This window comes from Oncorhynchus masou, unplaced genomic scaffold, assembly GCF_036934945.1.
Source record: "Oncorhynchus masou masou isolate Uvic2021 unplaced genomic scaffold, UVic_Omas_1.1 unplaced_scaffold_1905, whole genome shotgun sequence".
Lineage (NCBI taxonomy): Eukaryota > Metazoa > Chordata > Actinopteri > Salmoniformes > Salmonidae > Oncorhynchus > Oncorhynchus masou.
The window spans coordinates 61,365-85,650 of NW_027008403.1; the positions used below are offsets into that span (position 1 = coordinate 61,365).

At 43.2% G+C, this 24,286-nt stretch overlaps 1 protein-coding gene and 4 non-coding genes across 7 annotated transcripts; all 5 read right to left on the reverse strand.

The window, feature by feature from the left end:
• Nucleotides 1–260: 260 nt before the first annotated feature.
• trnak-cuu (transfer RNA lysine (anticodon CUU)) lies at nt 261–333 on the reverse strand. The gene has a single exon. It is a non-coding gene; the product is annotated as a tRNA-Lys (tRNA).
• A 3,649-nt stretch (nt 334–3,982) lies between these two features.
• Nucleotides 3,983–24,009, reverse strand: LOC135532552 (transmembrane protein 19-like). 3 transcript variants are annotated; one of them, XM_064960037.1, is made up of 8 exons: nt 23,893–24,009; nt 21,767–21,917; nt 20,030–20,143; nt 12,251–12,388; nt 11,835–11,911; nt 11,523–11,700; nt 6,570–6,779; nt 3,983–4,414 (listed from the first exon to the last, which is right to left on the reverse strand). In XM_064960037.1, the coding sequence occupies exons 2-8, from the start codon at nt 21,894–21,896 to the stop codon at nt 4,254–4,256; spliced, it is 1,008 nt and encodes a 335-aa protein (XP_064816109.1). In that variant the 5' UTR covers nt 21,897–21,917; nt 23,893–24,009; the 3' UTR covers nt 3,983–4,253. The 3 variants fall into 3 exon arrangements, with proteins under 3 accessions (XP_064816109.1, XP_064816107.1, XP_064816110.1); XM_064960035.1 differs by lacking the exon at nt 23,893–24,009 and adding an exon at nt 22,308–22,676; XM_064960038.1 differs by lacking the exons at nt 3,983–4,414; nt 6,570–6,779; nt 11,523–11,700; ... (2 more) ...; nt 21,767–21,917; nt 23,893–24,009 and adding an exon at nt 17,672–19,488 and having other exon boundaries at nt 20,030–20,121.
• Nucleotides 6,950–7,022, reverse strand: trnak-cuu (transfer RNA lysine (anticodon CUU)). The gene has a single exon. It is a non-coding gene; the product is annotated as a tRNA-Lys (tRNA).
• trnak-cuu (transfer RNA lysine (anticodon CUU)) lies at nt 7,590–7,662 on the reverse strand. Its single transcript has one exon. It is a non-coding gene; the product is annotated as a tRNA-Lys (tRNA).
• trnak-cuu (transfer RNA lysine (anticodon CUU)) lies at nt 8,426–8,498 on the reverse strand. Its single transcript has one exon. It is a non-coding gene; the product is annotated as a tRNA-Lys (tRNA).
• Nucleotides 24,010–24,286: the final 277 nt, after the last annotated feature.

Sequence of the window (24,286 nt, forward strand, 5' to 3'; positions counted from 1 at the left end):
TTTAATCATTGTAAAACACATAAAAGCTATTTTCTGCTTTAACGCAAACATGCCGTGTGAGTGCATTGAGTTAAGAATGTTTTGGGCATTTATTTAAATTAATTTACATTTTATGTGCAGGAGGAACAGACACGTTTTCTATATATTAAACGCACAGCACCAGACTTAAAGTGTACAGAGAATATCAAATGTTTTGCTCAAACTCAGAACTTCGTATATTATATATTGAGAAGGTTTAAAGCGATCTTTCAAAAGATATGCGCCCAACGTGGGGCTCGAACCCACGACCCTGAGATTAAGAGTCTCATGCTCTACCGACTGAGCTAGCCGGGCTTGCGTAATAACAGAAAACTCCCCCTTTACAAACCATGTATCGCGAACCCTGCCCCCTTCCTGACCTCTTTTCTTAGAATTCACACCAGAGCTCGCTCCAAGACTGATGTAATCACACAGCGTGTTCACCACTGCATTCACACAGCTTCTGAGTAGGAGTGCTGATCTCGAATCAGGTTCCTTCCTGTCCATGTCATATCTTATTCAATGTAATTCTTAACGTAAAACTGATCATAGATCAGCACTGTTACTCGAAAAGGTTTTGTGAATACAGACACTGATTCTAGATAAGCTGCTGGTGTAATATGTACTCATGGTCATAGAAAGGGTAATCATCACTGGTAATGTTGCCCTCTCAACATTCATATGATGCAATAAGGCAAAAGATCCATCAAGTATTTATTTCAGTATTTATTCCAATGCTAATTGCTTTTCAGCATCAATGAATCACTTACCACAGGATTGCCAGACACTTGATCAAAACAACCATTACAAAGCACATTCATAAAGGAATTAATCCGGTCATATTATAGGACAGTGTTATGTTTGGGGGCTGGCGACATAACTCACCCTACCCCACCCCTTCTCTAGTGTAGGGTGTAGGCTTCTCTCACCCCTACCCCATCCCTTCTCTAGTGTAGGCTTCTCTCACCCCATCCCCACCCTTTCTCTAGTGTAGGGTGTAGGCTTCTCTCACCCCATCCCCACCCTTTCTCTAGTGTAGGGTGTAGGCTTCTCTCACCCCACCCTTTCTCTAGTGTAGGGTGTAGAATTCTCTCACCCCATCCCTTCTCTAGTGTAGGGTGTAGGCTTCTCTCACCCCATCCCTTCTCGAGTGTAGGGTGTAGGCTTCTCTCACCCCATCCCTTCTCTTGTGTAGGGTGTAGGCTTCTCTCACCCCTTCTCTAGTGTAGGGTGTAGGCTTCTCTCACCCCTACCCCATCCTTTCTCTAGTGTAGGCTTCTCTCACCCCTACTCCATCCCTTCTCTAGTGTAGGGTGTAGGCTTCTCTCACCCCATCCCTTTTCTAGTGTAGGGTGTAGGCTTCTCTCACCCCTACCCCATCCTTTCTCTAGTGTAGGCTTCTTCTCTCACCCCTTCCCTACCCCATCCCTTCTCTAGTGTAGGGTGTAGGCTTCTCTCACCCCATCCCTTCTCTAGTGTAGGGTGTAGGCTTCTCTCACCCCATCCCTTCTCTAGTGTAGGGTGTAGGCTTCTCTCACCCCATCCCCATCCCTTCTCTAGTGTAGGGTGTAGGCTTCTCTCACCCCATCCCTTCTCTAGTGTAGGGTGTAGGCTTCTCTCACCCCTTCTCTAGTGTAGGGTGTAGGCTTCTCTCACCCCTACCCCATCCCTTCTCTAGTGTAGGGTGTAGGCTTCTCTCACCCCTACCCCATCCTTTCTCTAGTGTAGGGTGTAGGCTTCTCTCACCCCATCCTTTCTCTAGTGTAGGGTGTAGGCTTCTCTCACCCCTACCCCATCCTTTCTCTAGTGTAGGGTGTAGGCTTCTCTCACCCCTACCCCATCCTTTCTCTAGTGTAGGGTGTAGGCTTCTCTCACCCCATCCCTTCTCTAGTGTAGGGTGTAGGCTTCTCTCACCCCATCCTTTCTCTAGTGTAGGCTTCTCTCACCCCTACCCCATCCTTTCTCTAGTGTAGGGTGTAGGCTTCTCTCACCCCATCCCTTCTCTAGTGTAGGGTGTAGGCTTCTCTCACCCCATCCCCATCCCTTCTCTAGTGTAGGGTGTAGGCTTCTCTCACCCCATCCCCATCCCTTCTCTAGTGTAGGGTGTAGGCTTCTCTCACCCCATCCCTTCTCTTGTGTAGGGTGTAGGCTTCTCTCACCCCTTCTCTAGTGTAGGGTGTAGGCTTCTCTCACCCCTACCCCATCCTTTCTCTAGTGTAGGGTGTAGGCTTCTCTCACCCCTACCCCATCCTTTCTCTAGTGTAGGGTGTAGGCTTCTCTCACCCCTACCCCATCCCTTCTCTAGTGTAGGGTGTAGGCTTCTCTCACCCCTACCCCATCCTTTCTCTAGTGTAGGGTGTAGGCTTCTCTCACCCCATCCCTTCTCTAGTGTAGGGTGTAGGCTTCTCTCACCCCAACCCCCTTTCTCTAGTGTAGGGTGTAGAATTCTCTCACCCCAACCCCATCCCTTCTCTAGTGTAGGGTGTAGGCTTCTCTCACCCCATCCCTTCTCGAGTGTAGGGTGTAGGCTTCTCTCACCCCATCCCTTCTCTTGTGTAGGGTGTAGGCTTCTCTCACCCCTACCCCATCCTTTCTCTAGTGTAGGCTTCTCTCACCCCTACCCCATCCCTTCTCTAGTGTAGGGTGTAGGCTTCTCTCACCCCATCCCTTTTCTAGTGTAGGGTGTAGGCTTCTCTCACCCCTACCCCATCCTTTCTCTAGTGTAGGCTTCTCTCACCCCTACCCCATCCCTTCTCTAGTGTAGGGTGTAGGCTTCTCTCACCCCATCCCTTCTCTAGTGTAGGGTGTAGGCTTCTCTCACCCCATCCCTTCTCTAGTGTAGGGTGTAGGCTTCTCTCACCCCTACCCCATCCTTTCTCTAGTGTAGGGTGTAGGCTTCTCTCACCCCATCCCTTCTCTAGTGTAGGGTGTAGGCTTCTCTCACCCCTACCCCATCCTTTCTCTAGTGTAGGGTGTAGGCTTCTCTCACCCCTCCCCATCCCCATCCATCCCTTCTCTAGTGTAGGGTGTAGGCTTCTCTCACCCCTTCTCTAGTGTAGGGTGTAGGCTTCTCTCACCCCATCCCTTTTCTAGTGTAGGGTGTAGGCTTCTCTCACCCCATCCCCATCCCTTCTCTAGTGTAGGGTGTAGGCTTCTCTCACCCCATCCCCATCCCTTCTTGTGTAGGGTGTAGGCTTCTCTCACCCCCCTTCTCTAGTGTAGGGTGTAGGCTTCTCTCACCCCTACCCCATCCTTTCTCTAGTGTAGGGTGTAGGCTTTCTAGTGTAGGGTGTAGGCTTCTCTCACCCCTACCCCATCCTTTCTCTAGTGTAGGGTGTAGGCTTCTCTCACCCCTACCCCATCCCTTCTCTAGTGTAGGGTGTAGGCTTCTCTCACCCCTACCCCATCCTTTCTCTAGTGTAGGGTGTAGGCTTCTCTCACCCCATCCCCATCCCTTCTCTAGTGTAGGGTGTAGGCTTCTCTCACCCCTACCCCATCCCTTCTCTAGTGTAGGGTGTAGGCTTCTCTCACCCCATCCCCATCCCTTCTCTAGTGTAGGGTGTAGGCTTCTCTCACCCCATCCCTTCTCTAGTGTAGGGTGTAGGCTTCTCTCACCCCATCCCCATCCCTTCTCTAGTGTAGGCTTCTCTCACCCCATCCCTTCTCTAGTGTAGGCTTCTCTCACCCCCACCCCATCCCTTCTCTAGTGTAGGCTTATCTCACCCCTACCCCATCCCTTCTCTAGTGTAGGCTTCTCTCACCCCTTCTCTAGTGTAGGGTGTAGGCTTCTCTCACCCCTTCTCTAGTGTAGGGAGTAGGCTTCTCTCACCCCTTCTCTAGTGTAGAGTGTAGGCTTCTCTCACCCCATCCCTTCTCTAGTGTAGGGTTTAGGTCTATTCAAGAGTATTACAACAAGTTTAGCAAAATATTCAATCAATCAAACCAACAAAAAATGACTCTCCTATAGTCCATGCACTCAATGCATTTTAGGAAACAACTGAAATCTCGATGATTAAACTAAGATCAACAAATGTAGTACCATAAAGACAAACACAGAGTTGTAAGGTGAGTTGTAGCATGGTAACTCTATTTCCTTAGACAGCAAGCTACACCATACTAGGTCAAGTATAAAACACTAGTGGCACCACTTCAATACAACAAGCAAAACATTTTTTTTTTTTTTTTTTTTTTTTTTTACAAAATACAAAATCAGGGAAGCGCACAGAGTTCCTTCCCTAGTGAGGCCAGAAGCTCCACGCGACACCAGGAAGTACCAGAGCTACAATGATGGAAGAGAAGAGGTTAACGCCATTGTTGTCCAGGATAGGCTTCCCACATATCCTCTTAGTTGTCCCAGATGCATAGTTGACAACCTTTCCGAGGCTTACGTCGTAACCTGGGGAACAAGGGACATCATACATCATGGCGTAAATCAAATCAAATTTTATTTGTCACATACACATGGTTAGCAGATGTTAATGCGAGTGTAGCGAAATGCTTGGGAGTGTAGCGAAATGCTTGAGTGGAGAAGACATTTTTTTAATGACTGCAATGTTTTAAATTCAAGAAAGACACTTCAAGCACCTGCTAATACTTGGATATCAAACATCTAAAAAAAATCATTTTTATCCAAATAAATTAATAACATATACAGTGCATTCAGACATTATTCAGACCCCTTGACTTTTTCCAGCCATATTCTAAAATGTATTAAATGAAGAAGAAAAAAAATGTATCTACACACAATACCCCATAATGACAAAGTGAAAACAGGTTTAGACATTTTTGCAAATGTATAAAAAATAAATAAACAGATACCTTATTTGCTATGAGACTCGAAATTGAGCTCAGATTAATCCTGTTTCCATTAATCATGCTTGACATGTTTCTACAACTTGATTGGAGTCCACATCTGGTCAATTCAATTGATTGGACATGATTTGGAAAGGAACACACCTGTCAATATAAAAGGTTCCACAGTTAACAGTGCATGTCAGAGCAAAAACCAAGCCACACGGTCATGGTAAATGTCCGTGGAGCTCAGAGACAGGATTGTGTCAAGGCACAGATCTGGGGAAGGGTACCATGAGAAACCAGATTCTCTGGTCTGATGAAACCAAGATTGAACTCTTTGGCCTGAATGCCAAGCGTCACATCTGGAGGAAACCTGGCACCATCCCTACGGTGAAGCATGGTGGCGGCAGCAGCATGATGTGGGGATGTTTTTCAGTGGCAAGGACTGGGAGACTAGTCCGGATCGAGGGAAAGATGAACAGAGCAAAGTACAGAGATCCTTGATGAAAACCTGTACCAGAGCACTCAGGACCTCAGACTGGGGCCAAGGTTCACCTTCCAACAGGACAATGATGCTAAGCACACAGCCAAGACAATGTGGCTTCGGGAAAAGTCTCTGAATGTCATTTAGTGGCCCAGCCAGAGCCCGGACTTGAACCCGATCGAACATATCTGGAGACCTAAAAAATAGCTGTGCAGTGACGCTCCCCATCCAACCTGACAGCGCTTGACCTGCAGAGAATAATGGGAGAAACTCCCCAAATACAAGTGTGTCAAGCTTGTAGCGTCCGACCCCAGAAGAATCAAGGCTGTAATCGCTGCCAAAGGTGCTTCAACAAAGTACTGAGTAAAGGGTCTGAATATTTATGTAAATGATATATATTATTTTATATATTTGCTCAAACTTCTACAAAACAGTTTTTGCTTAGTCATTATGGGGCATCGTGTGTAGATTGTCTTAAAAAAAATCAATTTTAGAATAAAGCTGTAACATAAAATGTGAAAAAAGACAAGGGGTCTGAATGCACTGTATATATTCTATATCTGTAGTTAGTTATTTATACTTTTCCCTGATAATAACATGATTATCTAATCCCTGACGATAACGTGAATAACTAATCCCTGATGATAACGTGAATATCTAATCCCTGATGAAAACATGAATAACTAATCCCTGATGATAACGTGAATAACTAATCCCTGATGATAACATGAATAACTAATCCCTGACGATAACGTGAATAACTAATCCCTGATGATAACGTGAATATCTAATCCCTGATGAAAACATGAATAACTAATCCCTGATGATAACGTGATTATCTAATCCCTGATGAAAACATGAATAACTAATCCCTGATGATAACGTGATTATCTAATCCCTGATGAAAATGTGAATATCTAATCCCTGACGATAACGTGAATAACTAATCCCTGACGATAACGTGAATAACTAATCCCTGACGATAACGTGAATAACTAATCCCTGACGATAACGTGAATAACTAATCCCTGACGATAACGTGATTATCTAATCCCTGACGATAACGTGATTATCTAATCCCTGACGATAACGTGATTATCTAATCCCTGACGATAACGTGATTATCTAATCCCTGATAATAACGTGATTATCTAATCCCTGACAATAACGTGATTATCTAATCCCTGACGATAACGTGATTATCTAATCCCTGACAATAATATAACTAATCCCTGATAATTACACATTAATAACTCATCGTTGACAGACCCACCTGAGTACTGCCAGTGTGCTCCCAGGACAGAGTCCAACATGGACCCCATTAGGCCAGCCATGGCTCCATAGATTATGATTGGCCACTGGGGATCAGCCAGGTGCAGGTCACGGACCAATAGGATCTGAGAGATATAGTAAGCCACGCCCACTGCCAGGCCCCCCAGGAAGCTAGCCAGTAGACCCACTGGGGTCACTCCTCCATTGGTCCCTGTGAAAAGAACAGTTAACACCATTTAGTTTCACGAGTGTCATGGGGAGGAGCATTGTTAGGAACAGGATACAGCATGACTACACTATTTACAGGAAGTGATTAATGGATCTACTTCGAAACTGTGTCAAAGTCTGTCTCAGAGGCAAGCACTCAACGCAAAACACATCCGCCCAACGTGGGGCTCGAACCCACGACCCTGAGATTAAGAGTCTCATGCTCTACCGACTGAGCTAGCCGGGCCTGAGGGTGGCTGGAATTCCCCAGCACATAGCAATGTCAAAATGAGTCAGGAACCCCGCCCCCCCCCTTCCAGCTTTCACATCACCTGCCACAGTCAGTTGGTGTTACACTCCTCTTACACAACACTGTGAATAGTTGTTAGTGGAGACGCACTGTCAATAGATAGTTCATTGAAATGTAATGTAAAGAAATGTCTATGAACTGACTCCAACCATGTCCCCTTCTACATTTCACCCACAGTCTTTTATTCTCTAACTCAATGTGAACAGTTGTTGACTGAACAGTCAGTCAACAGATTATTGACTTTCTTTGCAACCAAGCCTCTCGTGTCTGACGAACCGGTGCCCCTGTATATAGCCTCGTCATTGTTCTTTAAGGTTACATTTTATTTCATTTTTTACTTTAGTTTTATTTAGTTTTATTTATTTGTTGATCTGCATTGTTCGTTAAGACCTTGTCAGGAAGCATTTCAATGAAAGGTCAATCTGTTGTAATCGGAGTATGTGAGAAATAACATTAGATTTGCTCGTATATCTCAGAAGAAAGTCTTTCAAATCAAAAGCTTAGCGCCCAACGTGGGGCTCGAACCCACGACCCTGAGATTAAGAGTCTCATGCTCTACCGACTGAGCTAGCCGGGCTTGCATCACTAATTAACACCACCCACATACAGACTTCACAGGGTCGGAACCAACCCCGCCCATTGCCAGACCTCACAGGGCGTGAACCAACCCTGCTCACTGACAGATCTCAGGGTGTGAACCAACCTTGCCTCTTGGATTTCACCAGTCCTCTATTTCATCACCCTAGTACGTATCCCTAGAGTGATGAAGCAACACAGTCAACCAATACTGGTCATCTATGTTGCATGTGTATTAACCACTAGACCTCTAAATCAAATCAAATTTTATTTGTCACATACACATGGTTAGCAGATGTTAATGCGAGTGTAGCGAAATGCTTGTGCTTCTAGTTCCGACAATGCAGTAATAACCAACAAGTAATCTAACTAACAATTCCTAAACTACTGTCTTATACACTGTAAGGGGATAAAGAATGCAGTAATAACCAACAAGTAATCTAACTAACAATTCCTAAACTATACACTGTAAGGGGATAAAGAATATGTACATAAGGATATATGAATGAGTGATGGTACAGAGCAGCATAGGCAAGATACAGTAGATGGTATCGAGTACAGTATATACATATGAGATGAGTATGTAAACAAAGTGGCATAGTTAAAGTGGCTGGTTTCCCAGACACCCATGAAGTCCTTGTCTAAAAAACATGTCCATTTGATATTGTTCAGAGGTAGTGCTTTTCAGTGGAGGACTATAATCTGTGTCCAGGAAACGAGCCCCAAGCCTCTGAGGATCAATGGTATCCAAATCAAAAGGTCAGCGCCCAACGTGGGGCTCGAACCCACGACCCTGAGATTAAGAGTCTCATGCTCTACCGACTGAGCTAGCCGGGCTTGGAGATACAACCCACAACATCCCAAAATAACACAACTGTCAGACCAGGTTGGTAATTAACCCCAGCCCAACATGTAATAACTGTCAGACCAGGTTGGTAAATAACACACCAACATGTCATAACTGTCAGACCAGGTTGGTAAATAACCCCAGCCCAACATGTAATAACTGTCAGACCAGGTTGGTAAATAACCCCAGCCCAACATGTCATAACTGTCAGACCAGGTTGGTAAATAACCCCAGCCCAACATGTAATAACTGTCAGACCAGGTTGGTAAATAACACACCAACATGTAATAACTGTCAGACCAGGTTGGTAAATAACACACCAACATGTCATAACTGTCAGACCAGGTTGGTAAATAACCCCAGCCCAACATGTAATAACTGTCAGACCAGGTTGGTAAATAACCCCAGCCCAACATGTAATAACTGTCAGACCAGGTTGGTAAATAACCCCAGCCCAACATGTCATAACTGTCAGACCATGTAACACACCAACATAACAACTGTCAGACCAGGTTGGTAAATAACACCAGTCCAACCCAACATAAATAACACACCAACATGTCATAACTGTCAGACCAGGTTGGTAAATAACCCCAGCCCAACATGTATTAACTGTCAGACCAGGTTGGTAACCCCAGCCCAAATAACTGTCAGACCAGGTTGGTAAATAACCCCAGCCCAACATGTAATAACCAGACCAGCCCAACATGTAATAACTGTCAGACCAGGTTGGTAAATAACACACCAGCCCAACATGTAATAACTGTCAGACCAGGTTGGTAAATAACCCCAGCCCAACATGTAATAACTGTCAGACCAGGTTGGTAAATAACACCAGCCCAACATGTAATAACTGTCAGACCAGGTTGGTAAATAACCCCAGCCCAACATGTAATAACTGTCAGACCAGGTTGGTAAATAACCCCAGCCCAACATGTAATAACTGTCAGACCAGGTTGGTAATTAACCCCAGCCCAACATGTAATAACTGTCAGACCAGGTTGGTAAATGACTAGTCTAGACACAGTAACAACTCTCAAACGTAATTACCTTCTTTCTAAATACAGTAGTGCAACTCAAATGGCACCCTATTCCCTATATAGTGCACTACTTTTGACCAGGGTATTTGTTCCATTTGGACTTAGACAAAGTGTGGGGCTGAAAGCCATGGTCCAAAATGTCTCATGATCCCCCCTGTTGAGAGACAGAGCCTACCAGACGTAGCCTGAATATGCAGAAATCCTTTAACTTCCTGTTAACAAGCTTCATGGCAGCCTGACATGACCTTTGATCCTGTCCTATACCCCGATCCTCCACTTGTGATAGGACAAAGCCCTGACAAAGCATAAAAACACCATTATAAACATTAGTTTAGTCATTACTCATTGCTTATATACAAGTGCCTTCAAAAAGTATTCAAACCCCTTGGTTTTCCCCCAAATCTGTTACCTCACAGAGTTATTCTCAAATGGGTTCAATAAAACATCCTCAGCAATCTACACATAATCCCATAATGACAACGCGAAAACAGGTATGGAGAAATAGTTGTAAATGTATTAAAAATCAACCCTTGAATGAGTAGGTGAGTAAACGTTTGACTGGTACTGTGTATCATATCACACAAATAAAATTAGATTTGCTCGCATTTATCAGAAGACAGGCTTTCAAATCAAAAGGTCAGCGCCCAACGTGGGGCTCGAACCCACGACCCTGAGATTAAGAGTCTCATGCTCTACCGACTGAGCTAGCCTAGCACCTCCTTCCCTCAGCCAGGCTTGCATCACTATATAACACCACCCACATACAGACCTCAGCCCCAGGCCTCTGAGGATCAATGGACCCAATCCTGCCCAACGTGGGGCTCAGACTGAGATTAAGAGTCTCTGCTCTACCGATCAGGGTCATACAGACCTCACAGAGCGTGACCCAATCCTGCCCACGGGCAGACGACCTATCAGGGTCTGATAAATATATATATAAGAGATATATAAATATATATAGTAGTACACACACACACACACACACACACACACAGGCCCTTTACGTAGGTGATGAGCCTGGGTTTGGTCTGACTGAGGGCGTGCCTCACCTCTGATGCCCAGGTGTGTGTGTACCTGTAGGGACCTCTCTCCAGGAGGTGATGAGCCTGGGTTTGGTCTGACTGAGGGCGTGCCTCACCTCTGATGCCCAGGTGTGTGTGTGTACCTGTAGGGACCTCTCTCCAGGAGGTGATGAGCCGGGGTTTGGTCTGACTGAGGGCGGGCCTCACCTCTGATGCCCAGGTGTGTGTGTACCTGTAGGGACCTCTCTCCAGGAGGTGATGAGGCGGGGTTTGGTCTGACTGAGGGCGTGCCTCACCTCTGATGCCCAGGTGTGTGTGTGTACCTGTAGGGACCTCTCTCCAGGAGGTGATGAGCCTGGGTTTGGTCTGACTGAGGGCGTGCCTCACCTCTGATGCCCAGGTGTGTGTGTACCTGTAGGGACCTCTCTCCAGGAGGTGATGAGGCGGGGTTTGGTCTGACTGAGGGCGTGCCTCACCTCTGATGCCCAGGTGTGTGTGTACCTGTAGGGACCTCTCTCCAGGAGGTGATGAGCCGGGGTTTGGTCTGACTGAGGACGGGCCTCACCTCTGATGCCCAGGTGTGTGTGTACCTGTAGGGACCTCTCTCCAGGAGGTGATGAGCCTGGGTTTGGTCTGACTGAGGGCGTGCCTCACCTCTGATGCCCAGGTGTGTGTGTGTACCTGTAGGGACCTCTCTCCAGGAGGTGATGAGGCGGGGTTTGGTCTGACTGAGGGCGGGCCTCACCTCTGATGCCCAGGTGTGTGTGTGTACCTGTAGGGACCTCTCTCCAGGAGGTGATGAGCCTGGGTTTGGTCTGACTGAGGGCGGGCCTCACCTCTGATGCCCAGGTGTGTGTGTGTACCTGTAGGGACCTCTCTCCAGGAGGTGATGAGCCTGGGTTTGGTCTGACTGAGGGCGGGCCTCACCTCTGATGCCCAGGTGTGTGTGTACCTGTAGGGACCTCTCTCCAGGAGGTGATGAGGCGGGGTTTGGTCTGACTGAGGACGGGCCCCACCTCTGAAGCCCAGGTGTCCCCCGTAGAGCAGGCCAAGGCCCCCAGCAGAGACAGACACATCCAGGAGGCTGAGTACTGCTTCCCAAAGTCCACCGGCATCTCCCCTGGACCCACCTGATTAGAACCAGGACCACACAAAGGAAATAACCTCAGATGAGTGACAGATGTGTGGTCGGCTCACTTGGCTGAGGCAGCTGTTATATGTATTCAAATATATAATTCATTGACCGATTGACTGATTGATTGACCTCGATCATATATAGCAGCGCCAGCTCTGTGGGGACACCACCATTACAGAACACCTGCACCCAGTTCCTCTGACCACCTGGAGGGCAAAGGGGACACACATTAAAATGATAGTTCACCTCCAAAATGTTTCACTTCCTTTTGACTTCCCTGGGGGAAAAAGAAAGAAGTTTCCTTGTTAAATAAAATACACTTCAAAACAGGTGAACTATCCCTTTAAGGACAAATGACTGACGCAGGTGTTTTATTTTTTAAACCAGATATTACTGACTGAGGTGGACTATGCTATCCAGTAGCAGGCTGTTGCTTACTGGAGTGTGGGCTGACTATCTCTTGAGAGTCATTTAGCCTAGCTGCTGGCCTAGCTGCTGGCCTAGCTGCTGGCCTAGCTGCTGGCCTAGCTGCTGTAACTCGTTACCTTCTTTATAGTCAGAGTCTAGTTTCTTCTTGACTTCTTCTTTCCAGCGTGTCAGCTTGGAGGAAGTGATGAAGAAAGCCAGCAGGGCAGAGAAGAAACTCATGTTGGCCATGGTGAGGATGAAGCCGACCAGCAGGGCTGTAGGGGACAGGGAACAAAGGCACGAAAACAATACAGCTCAAACACTCTTACCTGATCCCAGATCTGTTTGTACTTGTTCATAGCCAACTCTTTGGGCCGTTGTTATGACCACGGGAGCTGGCTCTAACAGATCTGGGACCAGGTTACAAACTAGGTCTAATGACCTTATCAGAACAGTACTACAGAACCTCAACTCTCTCGGTATGTTTGAGAAAATCATGATGAAAGTGGCCATTTTATGCCCTTTTAGACCTACTGTATATATGCCTCCTGTAAGACCCTATGATCTGTGAACTGTAAACGATAGACATCTTGTTGTCAATATACTCCTTATAGTGTGTCATATGGAGTATGTCTTGGTTTATTTTGTATTATTACATTCATTTATTCAACAATAAATATTCATATGAATATCTGAAAAGTAACTTTTTTTGATTTAGTTCATTTTAAAAAGACATTATTTGGGACAATATACTCTACAAATACATCACATTGCCAGAGTGGGCTCTCTGCTGATTTAAGTTATGATACATTTTATGAACACCAACACAGTGAATGGGGGAAAATGGTTGTTTTCTTTAAACTCCCTCTGCTGGTTGATTTGCTGAATGTGCAAATAATGTCATTGGTCAATTACCTGTAATGCACATTTCTATGTATAAAATGGGTTATATCTTCAAAAGTACCAGAAAACCCACTTTGAGGAGTATATTGTTGAATTAATATTCATATTTTTGTTATGTTGGGTAAAGTAAATGTGATAACATTTATTTCTGAATCTAGATGTACTCCATATTTGAGAGGGCACGGAGTATATTGACTCCAAGATGTATCATGTCCGGTTCAAGGGTCATAGGGTCTTACAGGAGGCATGGATAGGTTTAAAAAGAGCCTAAAATTAACACCTTCCTCATGATTTTCTTAAAAATAGTTTGGGATACAAAATGTCAAAAGAACATTCCTCACAGTTTCTATGTGAGAATTGCCAGAACAATCCGTTATACCAAAAATATTTATGGGCTATTCTGCTGTGGAATGTACCAATTAGGACATGAATGAACTGCTTTAGTCAGTTGAATAATGTGATTCAGCACAGACTCTGATTAAAAGAATGGTGACTAATGAATTCCTCTCAGATCCAGATCACGAGGACTGCTGAAGGCCTGGCTAACGTGTGACTGCCATCAGGGGCATCCCCTCTTGTCACACGCATACGCCTGGGGCTGCTGGAACTGTGTGGAATGCATCTTAGAATTAATAGTAGCATTAAAACAACCAACAGAGACTCCTAAGGTTAAACTGATACTTGGGGTTTAGGCAACGAGGCACTTTACGTGCTTCCCCAGAGTCCGATGAACTCTCGGATAACATTATGTCTCCGTGTCCAGTATAAAGGAAGTTAAGATGGAGATAGCACATTGCTTTGAAGTATATGGGTGACGCTAGTTAGCGTTGGCTCATGGAACTACATGTAACTTCCCTCATACTGGACACGGAGACATAAAAATGGTATGAGTTCATCTGACTCTGGGGAAGTAGATCAAAGAGCCTCATTACCAAAATCACAAAGTACCTCTTTAATAGTTTTTTCCCCTAATAATTTGTTGGGTGGGTTTGAGATTTGATGGATCAAAATATATTTTTTTAAGGATGTTTTAAAACATTTATGCTCAGTTTCTGCTTGATGTTTCTTTGTTTCCATGCTGCCTGCAGCAAATCATTCACTTTATCAAATCAGTCTTTGCTTTTGAAAAGCCAATCTTTATTTGGTTGGCATTTCATATTCAAAATAACTAATTAAAATGTGGAAACATTGAACATTGTCCTGTTTGTTTCATCAACAAACAAAGCATGTACAAAATAGTCTTTCGACTGGTACTGCATATGTTTTATATTTGAGATTCTTCAAAGTAGCCACACTTTGCTTTGATGACAGCTTTGAACACTCTTGGCATTCTCTCAACCAGCTTCATGAGGTAGTCACCTGGAATCCATTTCAATTAACAGGTGTACCTTGTTAAAAGTTAATATTTGGAATTAATTTTCTTGTTAATGCCTTTGAGCCAATCAAATGACAGTCCATCATTACTTTAAGACATGAAGGTCAGTCAATCTGGAAAATGTCAAGAACTTTGAGAGTTTTTTCAAGCGCAGTCGAAAAACCATCAAGCGCTATGATGAAACTGACTCTCATGAGGACCGCCACAGGAAAGGAAGACCCAGAGTTACCTCTGCTGCAGAGGATAAGTTCATTAGAGTTATCATCCTCAGAAATTGTATCCCAAATAAATGCTTCAGAGTTTAAGTAAAAGACATATCAACATCAACTGTGTGAATCAGGCCTTCATGGTCGAATTGCTGCAAAGAAACCACTACTAAAGGACACCAATAATAAGAAGAGACTTGCTTGGGCCAAGAAACACAAGCAATGGGCGTTAGACCGGTGGAAATCGGTCCTTTGGTCTGAAGAGTCCAAATTTGAGATTTTTGGTTCCAACCACCGTGTCTTTATGAGACGCAGAGTAGGTGAACAGATGATCTCTGCATGTGTCGTTCCCACGTGATGCATGGAGGAGGTGAACAGATGATCTCCGCATGTGTCATTCCCACATGGAGGTGTTGGTGTGATGGTGCTGGTCACACGGTTGGTGATTTATTTAGAATTCAAGGCACACTTGCAGAAAAGAAGAATGGGAGAAAACTCCTCAAAAACAGGTGTGCCAAGCTTGGAGCGGCATACCCAACAAGACTTTAGGTTATCGCTGCCAAAGCTTTAACAAGCTTGGAGCATCATACCCAACAAGACTTTAGGCTGTTATCGCTGCCAAAGCTTTAACAAGCTTGGAGCATCATACCCAACAAGACTTTAGGCTGTTATCGCTGCCAAAGCTTTAACAAAAATACCCAACAAGACTTTAGGCTGTTATCGCTGCCAAAGCTTTAACAAAATACTTGGTAAAGGTTCAGAACAACTATGTAAGCATGTTTAAAATAAAAAATAAATAAAAAAAAAAAAAAGTCTAAAAACCTGTTTTTGCTTCGTCATTACGGGGTATTGTGATGTCATTATGGGTTATTGTGATGTCATGATGTATTGTGTTTGAGGAAAAAAATATTATTTAACCAATTTTAGAATAAGTCTGTAAAGTAACAAAAATTGGGAAAATCAAGGGGTCTGAATACTTTCTGAATGCACTGTAGATACTGATATGATCATACAGTAGATATGTAGATACTGAATATGATCATACAGTAGATATATAGATACTGAATATGATCATACAGTAGATATATAGATACTGAATATGATCATACAGTAGATATATAGATACTGAATATGATCATACAGTAGATATATAGATACTGAATATTATCATACAGTAGATATATAGATACTGAATATGATCATACAGTAGATATATAGAGACTGAATATTATCATACAGTAGATATATAGAGACTGAATATGATCATACAGTAGATATATAGAGACTGAATATTATCATACAGTAGATATATAGATACTGAATATGATCATACAGTAGATATATAGATACTGAATATGATCATACAGTAGATATATAGATACTGAATATGATCATACAGTAGATATATAGATACTGAATATGATCATACAGTAGATATATAGATACTGAATATGATCATACAGTAGATATGTAGATACTGGATATTATCATACAGTAGATATATAGATACTGAATATGATCATACAGTAGATATGTAGATACTGGATATTATCATACAGTAGATATATAGATACTGAATATGATCATACAGTAGATATATAGAGACTGAATATGATCATACAGTAGATATGTAGATACTGGATATTATCATACAGTAGATATATAGATACTGAATATGATCATACAGTAGATATGTAGATACTGGATATTATCATACAGTAGATATGTAGATACTGAATATTATCATACAGTAGATATATAGAGACTGAATATGATCATACAGTAGATATGTAGAGACTGAATATTATCATACAGTAGATATGTAGAGACTGAATATGATCATACAGTAGATATGTAGATACTGAATATTATCATACAGTAGATATATAGATACTGAATATGATCATACAGTAGATATGTAGAGACTGAATATGATCATACAGTAGATATGTAGAGACTGAATATTATCATACAGTAGATATATAGAGACTGAATATGATCATACAGTAGATATGTAGAGACTGAATATTATCATACAGTAGATATATAGATACTGAATATTATCATACAGTAGATATGTAGATACTGAATATGATCATACAGTAGATATATAGATACTGAATATGATCATACAGTAGATATATAGATACTGAATATTCTCATACAGTAGATATATAGATACTGAATATTCTCATACAGTAGATATATAGATACTGAATATTCTCATACAGTAGATATATACTGAATATGTATAAGTGGATATATATAGATACTGAATATTCTCATAGTATATATATATACTGAATATTCTCATATAAGTAGTATATAATTAGATTGAATATTATCATACAGTAGATATCATAAAATGAGAGGTACAGTATAGAGGTACAGTATAATGTATATGTATAATTGGAATTTAATACAAATACTCTCACACTATATAAAAAGTATTCATTAATTGACCTCATCAGTAGTAGTAGTAGTAGTATATAATGTGGTCTTACCTCTCCAAGGGAGGAGGGGGTAGCTCCTATCAGCTGTTGTAGTACTAGTAGTAGTAGTAGTAGTAGTAGTAGTAGTAGTAGTATATAATGTGGTCTTACCTCTCCAAGGGAGGAGGGGGTAGCTCCTATCAGCTGTTGTAGTACTAGTAGTAGTAGTAGTAGTAGTAGTAGTAGTATATAATGTGGTCTTACCTCTCCAAGGGAGGAGGGGGTAGCTCCTATCAGCTGTTGTAGTACTAGTAGTAGTAGTAGTATATAATGTGGTCTTACCTCTCCAAGTACTAGTAGTACTAGTAGTAGTATATAGGTGGTCCAAGGGAGGAGGGGGTAGCTCCTATCAGCTGTTGTAGTACTAGTAGTAGTAGTAGTAGTATATAATGTGGTCTTACCTCTCCAAGGGAGGAGGGGGTAGCTCCTATCAGCTGTTGTAGTACTAGTAGTAGTAGTAGTAGTAGTAGTAGTAGTAGTATATAATGTGGTCTTACCTCTCCAAGGGAGGAGGGGGTAGCTCCTATCAGCTGTTGTTGTCTTGGTGGTAGTAGTAGTAGTAACAATCATTTTTATGGGAGCATCATTTGAGGAGAATATTTATTTGACACAGACAATTAGTAACAGCATCATGATGATATGTGTAACATGATGATATCACAGGTGAACAAAACCGATGACTGATCACAACAGAAACCAGTATTGAATCACAGTCTGATTTGGCAAACAAAAGCTGAACATGCCAGTGCTTCCCCTATATTCATTTTGCAGCGGCGGGCCGCCACATCAAAACTTAAAACGACTAAAACCAGATAAAAAGTATGTAGAAAAGATAAACAGAGCGATATCTTTTTAAATAAGATCATCTTTGAGAACTAACAATCACCAAAATAAAAAACTAGACAGTCAGAGAGAATCTAAAATGTTTAAAAAAATGTCCTGGCATGGGGCCCCAATAGACTTGTTTTAACAAAGTTTTAGTTATATGACATAAGCCATGGCAAAATGTGTAGAATTGCAGGAAATTATCTTTTTTTTTTTAAATACAATTTTTTTTCTCAGCCCCATGAAAGTGTATAACTGCAAGAAACTAAAATAAAAATAAAATGTCCACGCCCACGACCACACCCACACCCAGAAGTATCATTACCTACTAGCTACAGTGTGTTGTTGTTGCGTTTTAGATTTAAGTTGGTTCGTGTTGGGTTTGTTCTTTCAACTGTTTCTGTGTTGTTTCTCAGTAGACAGGGGCAATACGTTGTCAGGTAGAGGTGTTTGAACTTCGTGCTGCTTAAACAGTACACAATTGGGTCCACTAGACAGTCCATGTGGGAAAAAACTATGAAACCATCATAGACCTGAACAGCTATATTCTCAGCATTCTCTAAATCCATGGCTCTGACAATCAACAGAACAATTCTAGCGATGGTACAAGGCAGGAAACAGAAAGAAAAGACCAGCATGACAGAGGTGACCAGAAACACTGCTCGACGCAGCTTGGTCCTGTCACCTACTGTCTTCTTTTTGAGTCTGTTGACAATGCGGACCGTGCAGTACACCAACACAAAGAAAGGGATGAGAATCTGGGTGAAAAACACAACCTCTCTCAGAGTGTCAGTGATGTCCCCATGACTGCTACAGCAGCCGGTCTTCAGCATGGTGGGGATCGTCAAAGGCAGCAGTACTAGCCAGATGACCACAGATATATGAGGGGACTTTTTGAGGACAAAGTCCTTGTTCCCAGGATGAACCACGTTGAAGTAGCGATCGAGTGAAATCACAGCCAGGAAGCAGATACTGGCGCCTCGGTTCAGAAACAGCATGAAGAGCATGGCCTTGCAGATCTTTCCGTCCACACTCTGACGCTCTCCGCCAAGGAAATTGTAGGCGTTCACTGGCAAACAGCCGAGCAGAAGAAGGTCAGCCAACACGAGATTGAACAGGAAAAGGTTGTTGGAGTTCAGTTTCCAGAACTCCAGCTTGAAGATGAAGAGGTAAAGCACCGAGAGGTTAAGAGGCAGAGCCAGGGTGAACTCCACAATCATCACAGAGGCGTAGAATGTATACAAGGGCAGATTATCTGCTGTGCAGTTATCATTCAGAAGATCCTCTTCCATAGTATGAACTGGCAAAAACCTGTCCCCTTTTTACAGTCAAACCCTGATCCTGTGTGAATCCTTAAGGAAAAGCAGTCCTCAACGCCAAGTGAGTCTGTTTAAGAGAAGCTCTTATTCCGTGTGCAGACCTGGTGAAACTGAAGGGCTGCACTTCAGTCTGGAAGTAATTCCCCCCCCAGGCAGACGTTGTAAACCGTTCAGACTTGTTGGTTGAGCACCTTCCATTCCTGAGTAGGCGAGTCACCGCAGGACCAATAGATAAGCAGTTGGTTCCACGAGGGACTGAGAATATAGTGGAAGACATTGCATCAACACACAACAATATTTTTTTCCCATATTTGTCATATTGGGGCGGCAGGGAGCCTAGTGGTTAGAGCGTTGGGCCAGTAACCGAAAGGTTGCTGGATCGAATCCCTGAGCTGACAAGGTAAAAATCTGAACAAGGCAGTTAACCCACTGTTCCCCTGAACAAGGCACTGTTCCTAGGCCGTCATTGTAAATAAGAGGTTTTTCTTAACTGACTTGCCTGGTTAACTTAAATATCTGTATATAAAAGTGATCTTTTTCCATTCGCTACATATTCTCCCTGCTGAATTCCTACATGAAGTAGGCCTAAGTAAGTGCAGGGGCGTGCTTCTGGTTGCACAACACATCCGTGGGAATTCAGATGTAGGTGAGGCTGTCATAACACCTTTTGATTGGTTAAACACACAGAACTACAAGGTGAAGACACAGGCAGTTCTTCGCTGAAAGTCATAGAATACCTCCTGAACAGGAATGATTCAATTTGATTCATTTATTTTATGTTCTATTGTTTGTTTACCTCCCAGGGCTCCGCTGTGGTCCAGACTCCTCCTCTTCAGGGCCCGTGTGGTGAGAGTCAGAGGAACCAGGATGGAGAACAACCATCGCCACGGAGACACCGGCTGGAGAGTGCCTGGAATGACGCATTGAATTAGGTTATAGCTTTAGCTAATAAATCAGTGTTTCATCAAGTCGTGCTTCATCCTCTTTAACAAACATCTACTACTGAAACCATCTCTCCTTGTCTATATTTGGGAATGAGGTGAATAGAAGCCTCTTTTTTTTAGGGGGGGCAACAGAACTAGGGAAGGGGGGCAACAGAACTAGGGAAGGGGGGGCAACAGAACTAGGGAAGGGGGGGCAACAGAACTAGGGAAGGGGGGGGGCAACAAGGGCAGGGGGCAACAGAACTAGGCAGGGGGCAACAGAACTAGGCAGGGGGGAGGGGGGGGCAACAGAACTAGGAGCGGGGGAGAGGGGGCAACAGGGGGGAGAGGGCAGAGGGAACCCAAGGCAGCAACAGAACTAGGACAGGGAGCGGGGGGCAACAGAGGGGGGCAACAGAACAGGGGCAACAGAACTAGCGGGGGAGGAAAGGGGGAGCAACAGAGCAGAGCTAACAGAGCTAGGAAAGGGGGGGGGGCTAGGAAAGGGGGGCAGAGCAGAGCTAGGGGGGGGGCAACAGAGCAGCAACAGAGCTAGGAAAGAGCAGAGGAAAGGGGGGACAGCAACAGAGCTAGGAAAGGGGGGGGGCAGCAACAGAGCTAGGAAAGGGGGGGGGCAACAGAGCTAGGAAAGGGAGCTAGCAACAGAGCTAGGAAAGGGGGGCAACAGAGGTAGGAAAGCAACAGAGCTAGGAAAGGGGGTAGCAACAGAGCTAGGAAAGGGGGTAGGAGAAGGAAAGGGGGCAGCAACAGAGCTAGGAAAGGGGGGCAACAGAGCTAGCAACAGAGCTAGGAAAGGGGGGGTAGCAACAGAGCTAGGAAAGGGGGGGCAGCAACAGAGCTAGGAAAGGAGGGGGTAGCAACAGAGCTAGGAAAGGGGGGGTAGCAACAGAGCTAGGAAAGGGGGGTAGCAACAGAGCTAGGAAAGGGGGGGTAGCAACAGAGCTAGGAAAGGGGGGTAGCAACAGAGCTAGGAAAGGGGGATGAGCAACAGAGCTAGGGGGGAGCAACAGAGCTAGGAAGGGGGCCCATCTTGCTTATATAGTGTTGAGAGAAAGTTTGCACTCTTTAGCATTGTCTCTATTTCTGCAACAAAACATGTTCTCCCCTCTTATGGGTAGCGGTGAGAGGATGTGAGCATGTTTTACAGCCTCTACACTTCACTCATCCGTATTCATGATTCATTCGTGTTTTTTTCTTAATCAAAGCACTATCAAGATTAATTTAGAAGTGTTCTGAAACATATTCTATATGGGACCAAATACTAAACTTTTGACTACTTTAATCCACTTTGAACTCATTAATCTAGAGACTCACATACTTTTTCCCACAAATAAATGTAATGTTGGATCAATTTTCTCAATAAAGAAATTCAAAAGTACAATTGTTTTTGTGTTATTTGTTTAAATCAGATAAACTTGATCTATTATTAGGAGTAGGACTTAGATGAAGATCTGATGACGTTTATGCAGAACATTTATTATTATTTTAAAGGGTTAACAAGCTTTTTATAACCCACAATGGTAGGGAAAACACTGGACATAACTGACAAGGTGTGTGTGAGCATGTCCACGCACGCGAGTGTGTCTTACCATAATATGTGCTGGCTGTGATGGAAATGATCCAGAAGAAGAGGGAGATGGCCAGGGTGGCACACAACACGATCATATCAGTCATCATCTTGAGGTATTCTTTCATTTGTATGTCATCCTCAAAAATCATTGTGGAAGAAGTGAATAGAACCTGTGGAAGTCATCGACATTACCTTGGGCACTTGTTAAGTTATATGACAGATGGCTTACAGGGGACAGTTAGTAGCCTGGTCCAAGGTCTGTTTGTACTGTCTTGCCAACTCCTGTGGGCACATTGACACACCAGGCAGAACTCGGACCAGGCTAGTCTGGGCAGCGGCTGGTGGGCTTTATGGATCTCCATCATAAACCCACTAACAGCTGCCCAGGCTCGGTAGGACCAGGCCATTACTCCTAAATACGTAAGACTGACCGGACAGCGTCATATGTCGCTAGCCAACTCGCTAGCTAACGTTAGCTGTCTACTGGTGTGGAACTAGCAGCTAGCTAGCAAGCTAATAAGTCGGAAAGTGAGCTAAAGAAAATAGGGTAAAGGTTGCACCTGAAGTAGCCGAAGCCATGGCTTTGTATCCTGCTTCTTCCATCGTGGGGAAGTGCCAATACAACTAGCTAATGTAACTTGTCTCTCCCTATAAGATAACTTAGCGAGATGAAACGATTCACAGCTGTCACAGTCCTGTAGCGGAGTCAGATTTCAAAACACAGGACTCGTTGTTCATCTTCTGTGGATTTTATATGGCGGTTGGAAACCAAGTTTAAGGTGCATTACCGCCACCCACTGGACTGGATTGTGGACCAAAGACAGGGAACGTCGAAATCCTACCCAATTTTCTCAACTCCCTAAGAAAACGTAATACATAATGAAATACCACATTCCCTTATGATTTCCCCAGCAGTTCACTTTCATTGTTGACTGAGAACCGGATGTGGATTTAAAGAAATACCTGCGTACTTCCGCTAATCTGTCAGATTAAAACTTCATATTTCACAAAAATACATTATTCACCAAACACAAATCCATCAATACGTTTGAGTAATAAATACAAAATCAAATATATTATTCGGCGTTAATGTGAATTTTTTTTCACTATTAGGATATCCATGTATTAATTACATACATTTAAACATCATGAATTTCAGGGGCCTCATGTATCAACCATGTGCAGTCACAAATCTGTGCATAAACCATGCGTGGGATCATTTCCACGCAAATTGTGAGATGAATCAATATGAACGTTTGCTTGAGCGTGACTGAGTAAATTTACGCACAGCCATAAACATGCGTAGGCACAGTGCCAAGTGGTGGAATAAGGGAACTGCTTGTCAAGCGTGTGGACAATATATCATGAAAATGTGTGAAATTGTTCCGAGTAATAATTAAATCATTTTTCGATTGAATTTTATTTTAATTGTGAATTCATGCAACACAAATTGACAGGCTATATATAATTTGACCACATCAGTGCATTTGTTATGATAATAATTCATATAATGTACAGTCATTTGTTAAATTAGAGGCAAGTGTATAACAGTTAAACCATTGTAGAAATACTATAAAAGACTGAGATAATGGGAATCACATGAGAGATGGCTGATCATGCGCTGTTACAAGATCTAGAGACCGGTGGTACTTTTTACAGAAAGTACAGATTGGTTTATCAGATATCGTTCCCCAAATAATTTGTTCTTAACTGACTTGCCTAGTTAAATAAAGGTTAATGAATATATAATTAATAATTAATTAATCGCTTGCATCGCGTCATTAGTTAGCGGTTGAGGTAACATGACCGTCTTAATGGGAGAAGGCTGAGGTCCCTAGTTCGCGCCAGATGTGGATCGAATCCGAGGAAGTGGTATTAGCTAAGCTACTAGCTATTTTACATGTTTAATATATTTATGTACAATTAATTCACCTGTGTGTCAATATAAGAGTAGTCATTGGCAGGCATTGGCTATTACTGCAATTTCATAAAACGATCAAGTTCCGGGGAGTAGAGTGGTCGTCTGTTAAAATAAAAGCTAAACATAACACTCTTTACAAACAAACTCACCACCAATAGTTTACCATCAAAGTACAATAGTGTGTACACTATAAAGCATTATGATTAAAAGCCCTTGTTACCTACCCAAATATAACGAAATTGTCTGCTGGTCGAAAATCCTCAAAATCACTACCTACTGAAATCAAACAGTCGGAGTGACTTTTTAAAGCGGACTTGGATTCACCCTGAATATAAAGCATGTCAAATCATTTGTAGTATGACGTGATATAAGGAAGCCCCATCCACTGACTGAGGACTCTTTGATTGAGCCCTATAATACCAGGAAACTTCATAGCTGTATTCCTGTAATACCAGGAAACACACCACGGCTTCACAGTGGTGTGTTGGTTCCAACAGTTCAACCACACGGACATTATCTCAGAAGTATGTAGTTAAAAATATTTATTCGTTCCAATTATTATTTTCAATGTGCCCTGCCTTCTAGAAAGACGAACTGAAAGACATATGTTATATTTAT

Excerpts from the sequence above, each read along its gene's own strand:
- LOC135532552 (XM_064960037.1), bottom strand. The coding sequence starts at position 21,896 with ATGATTTTTGAGGATGACATACAAATGAAAGAATACCTCAAGATGATG. Across the intron at positions 11,912-12,250 it reads AGACTCTGACTATAAAGAAG|GTGGTCAGAGGAACTGGGTG; the intron begins GTAACGAGTTAC and ends TTTGCCCTCCAG. Across the intron at positions 4,415-6,569 it reads AGCACACTGGCAGTACTCAG|GTTACGACGTAAGCCTCGGA; the intron begins GTGGGTCTGTCA and ends CTTGTTCCCCAG.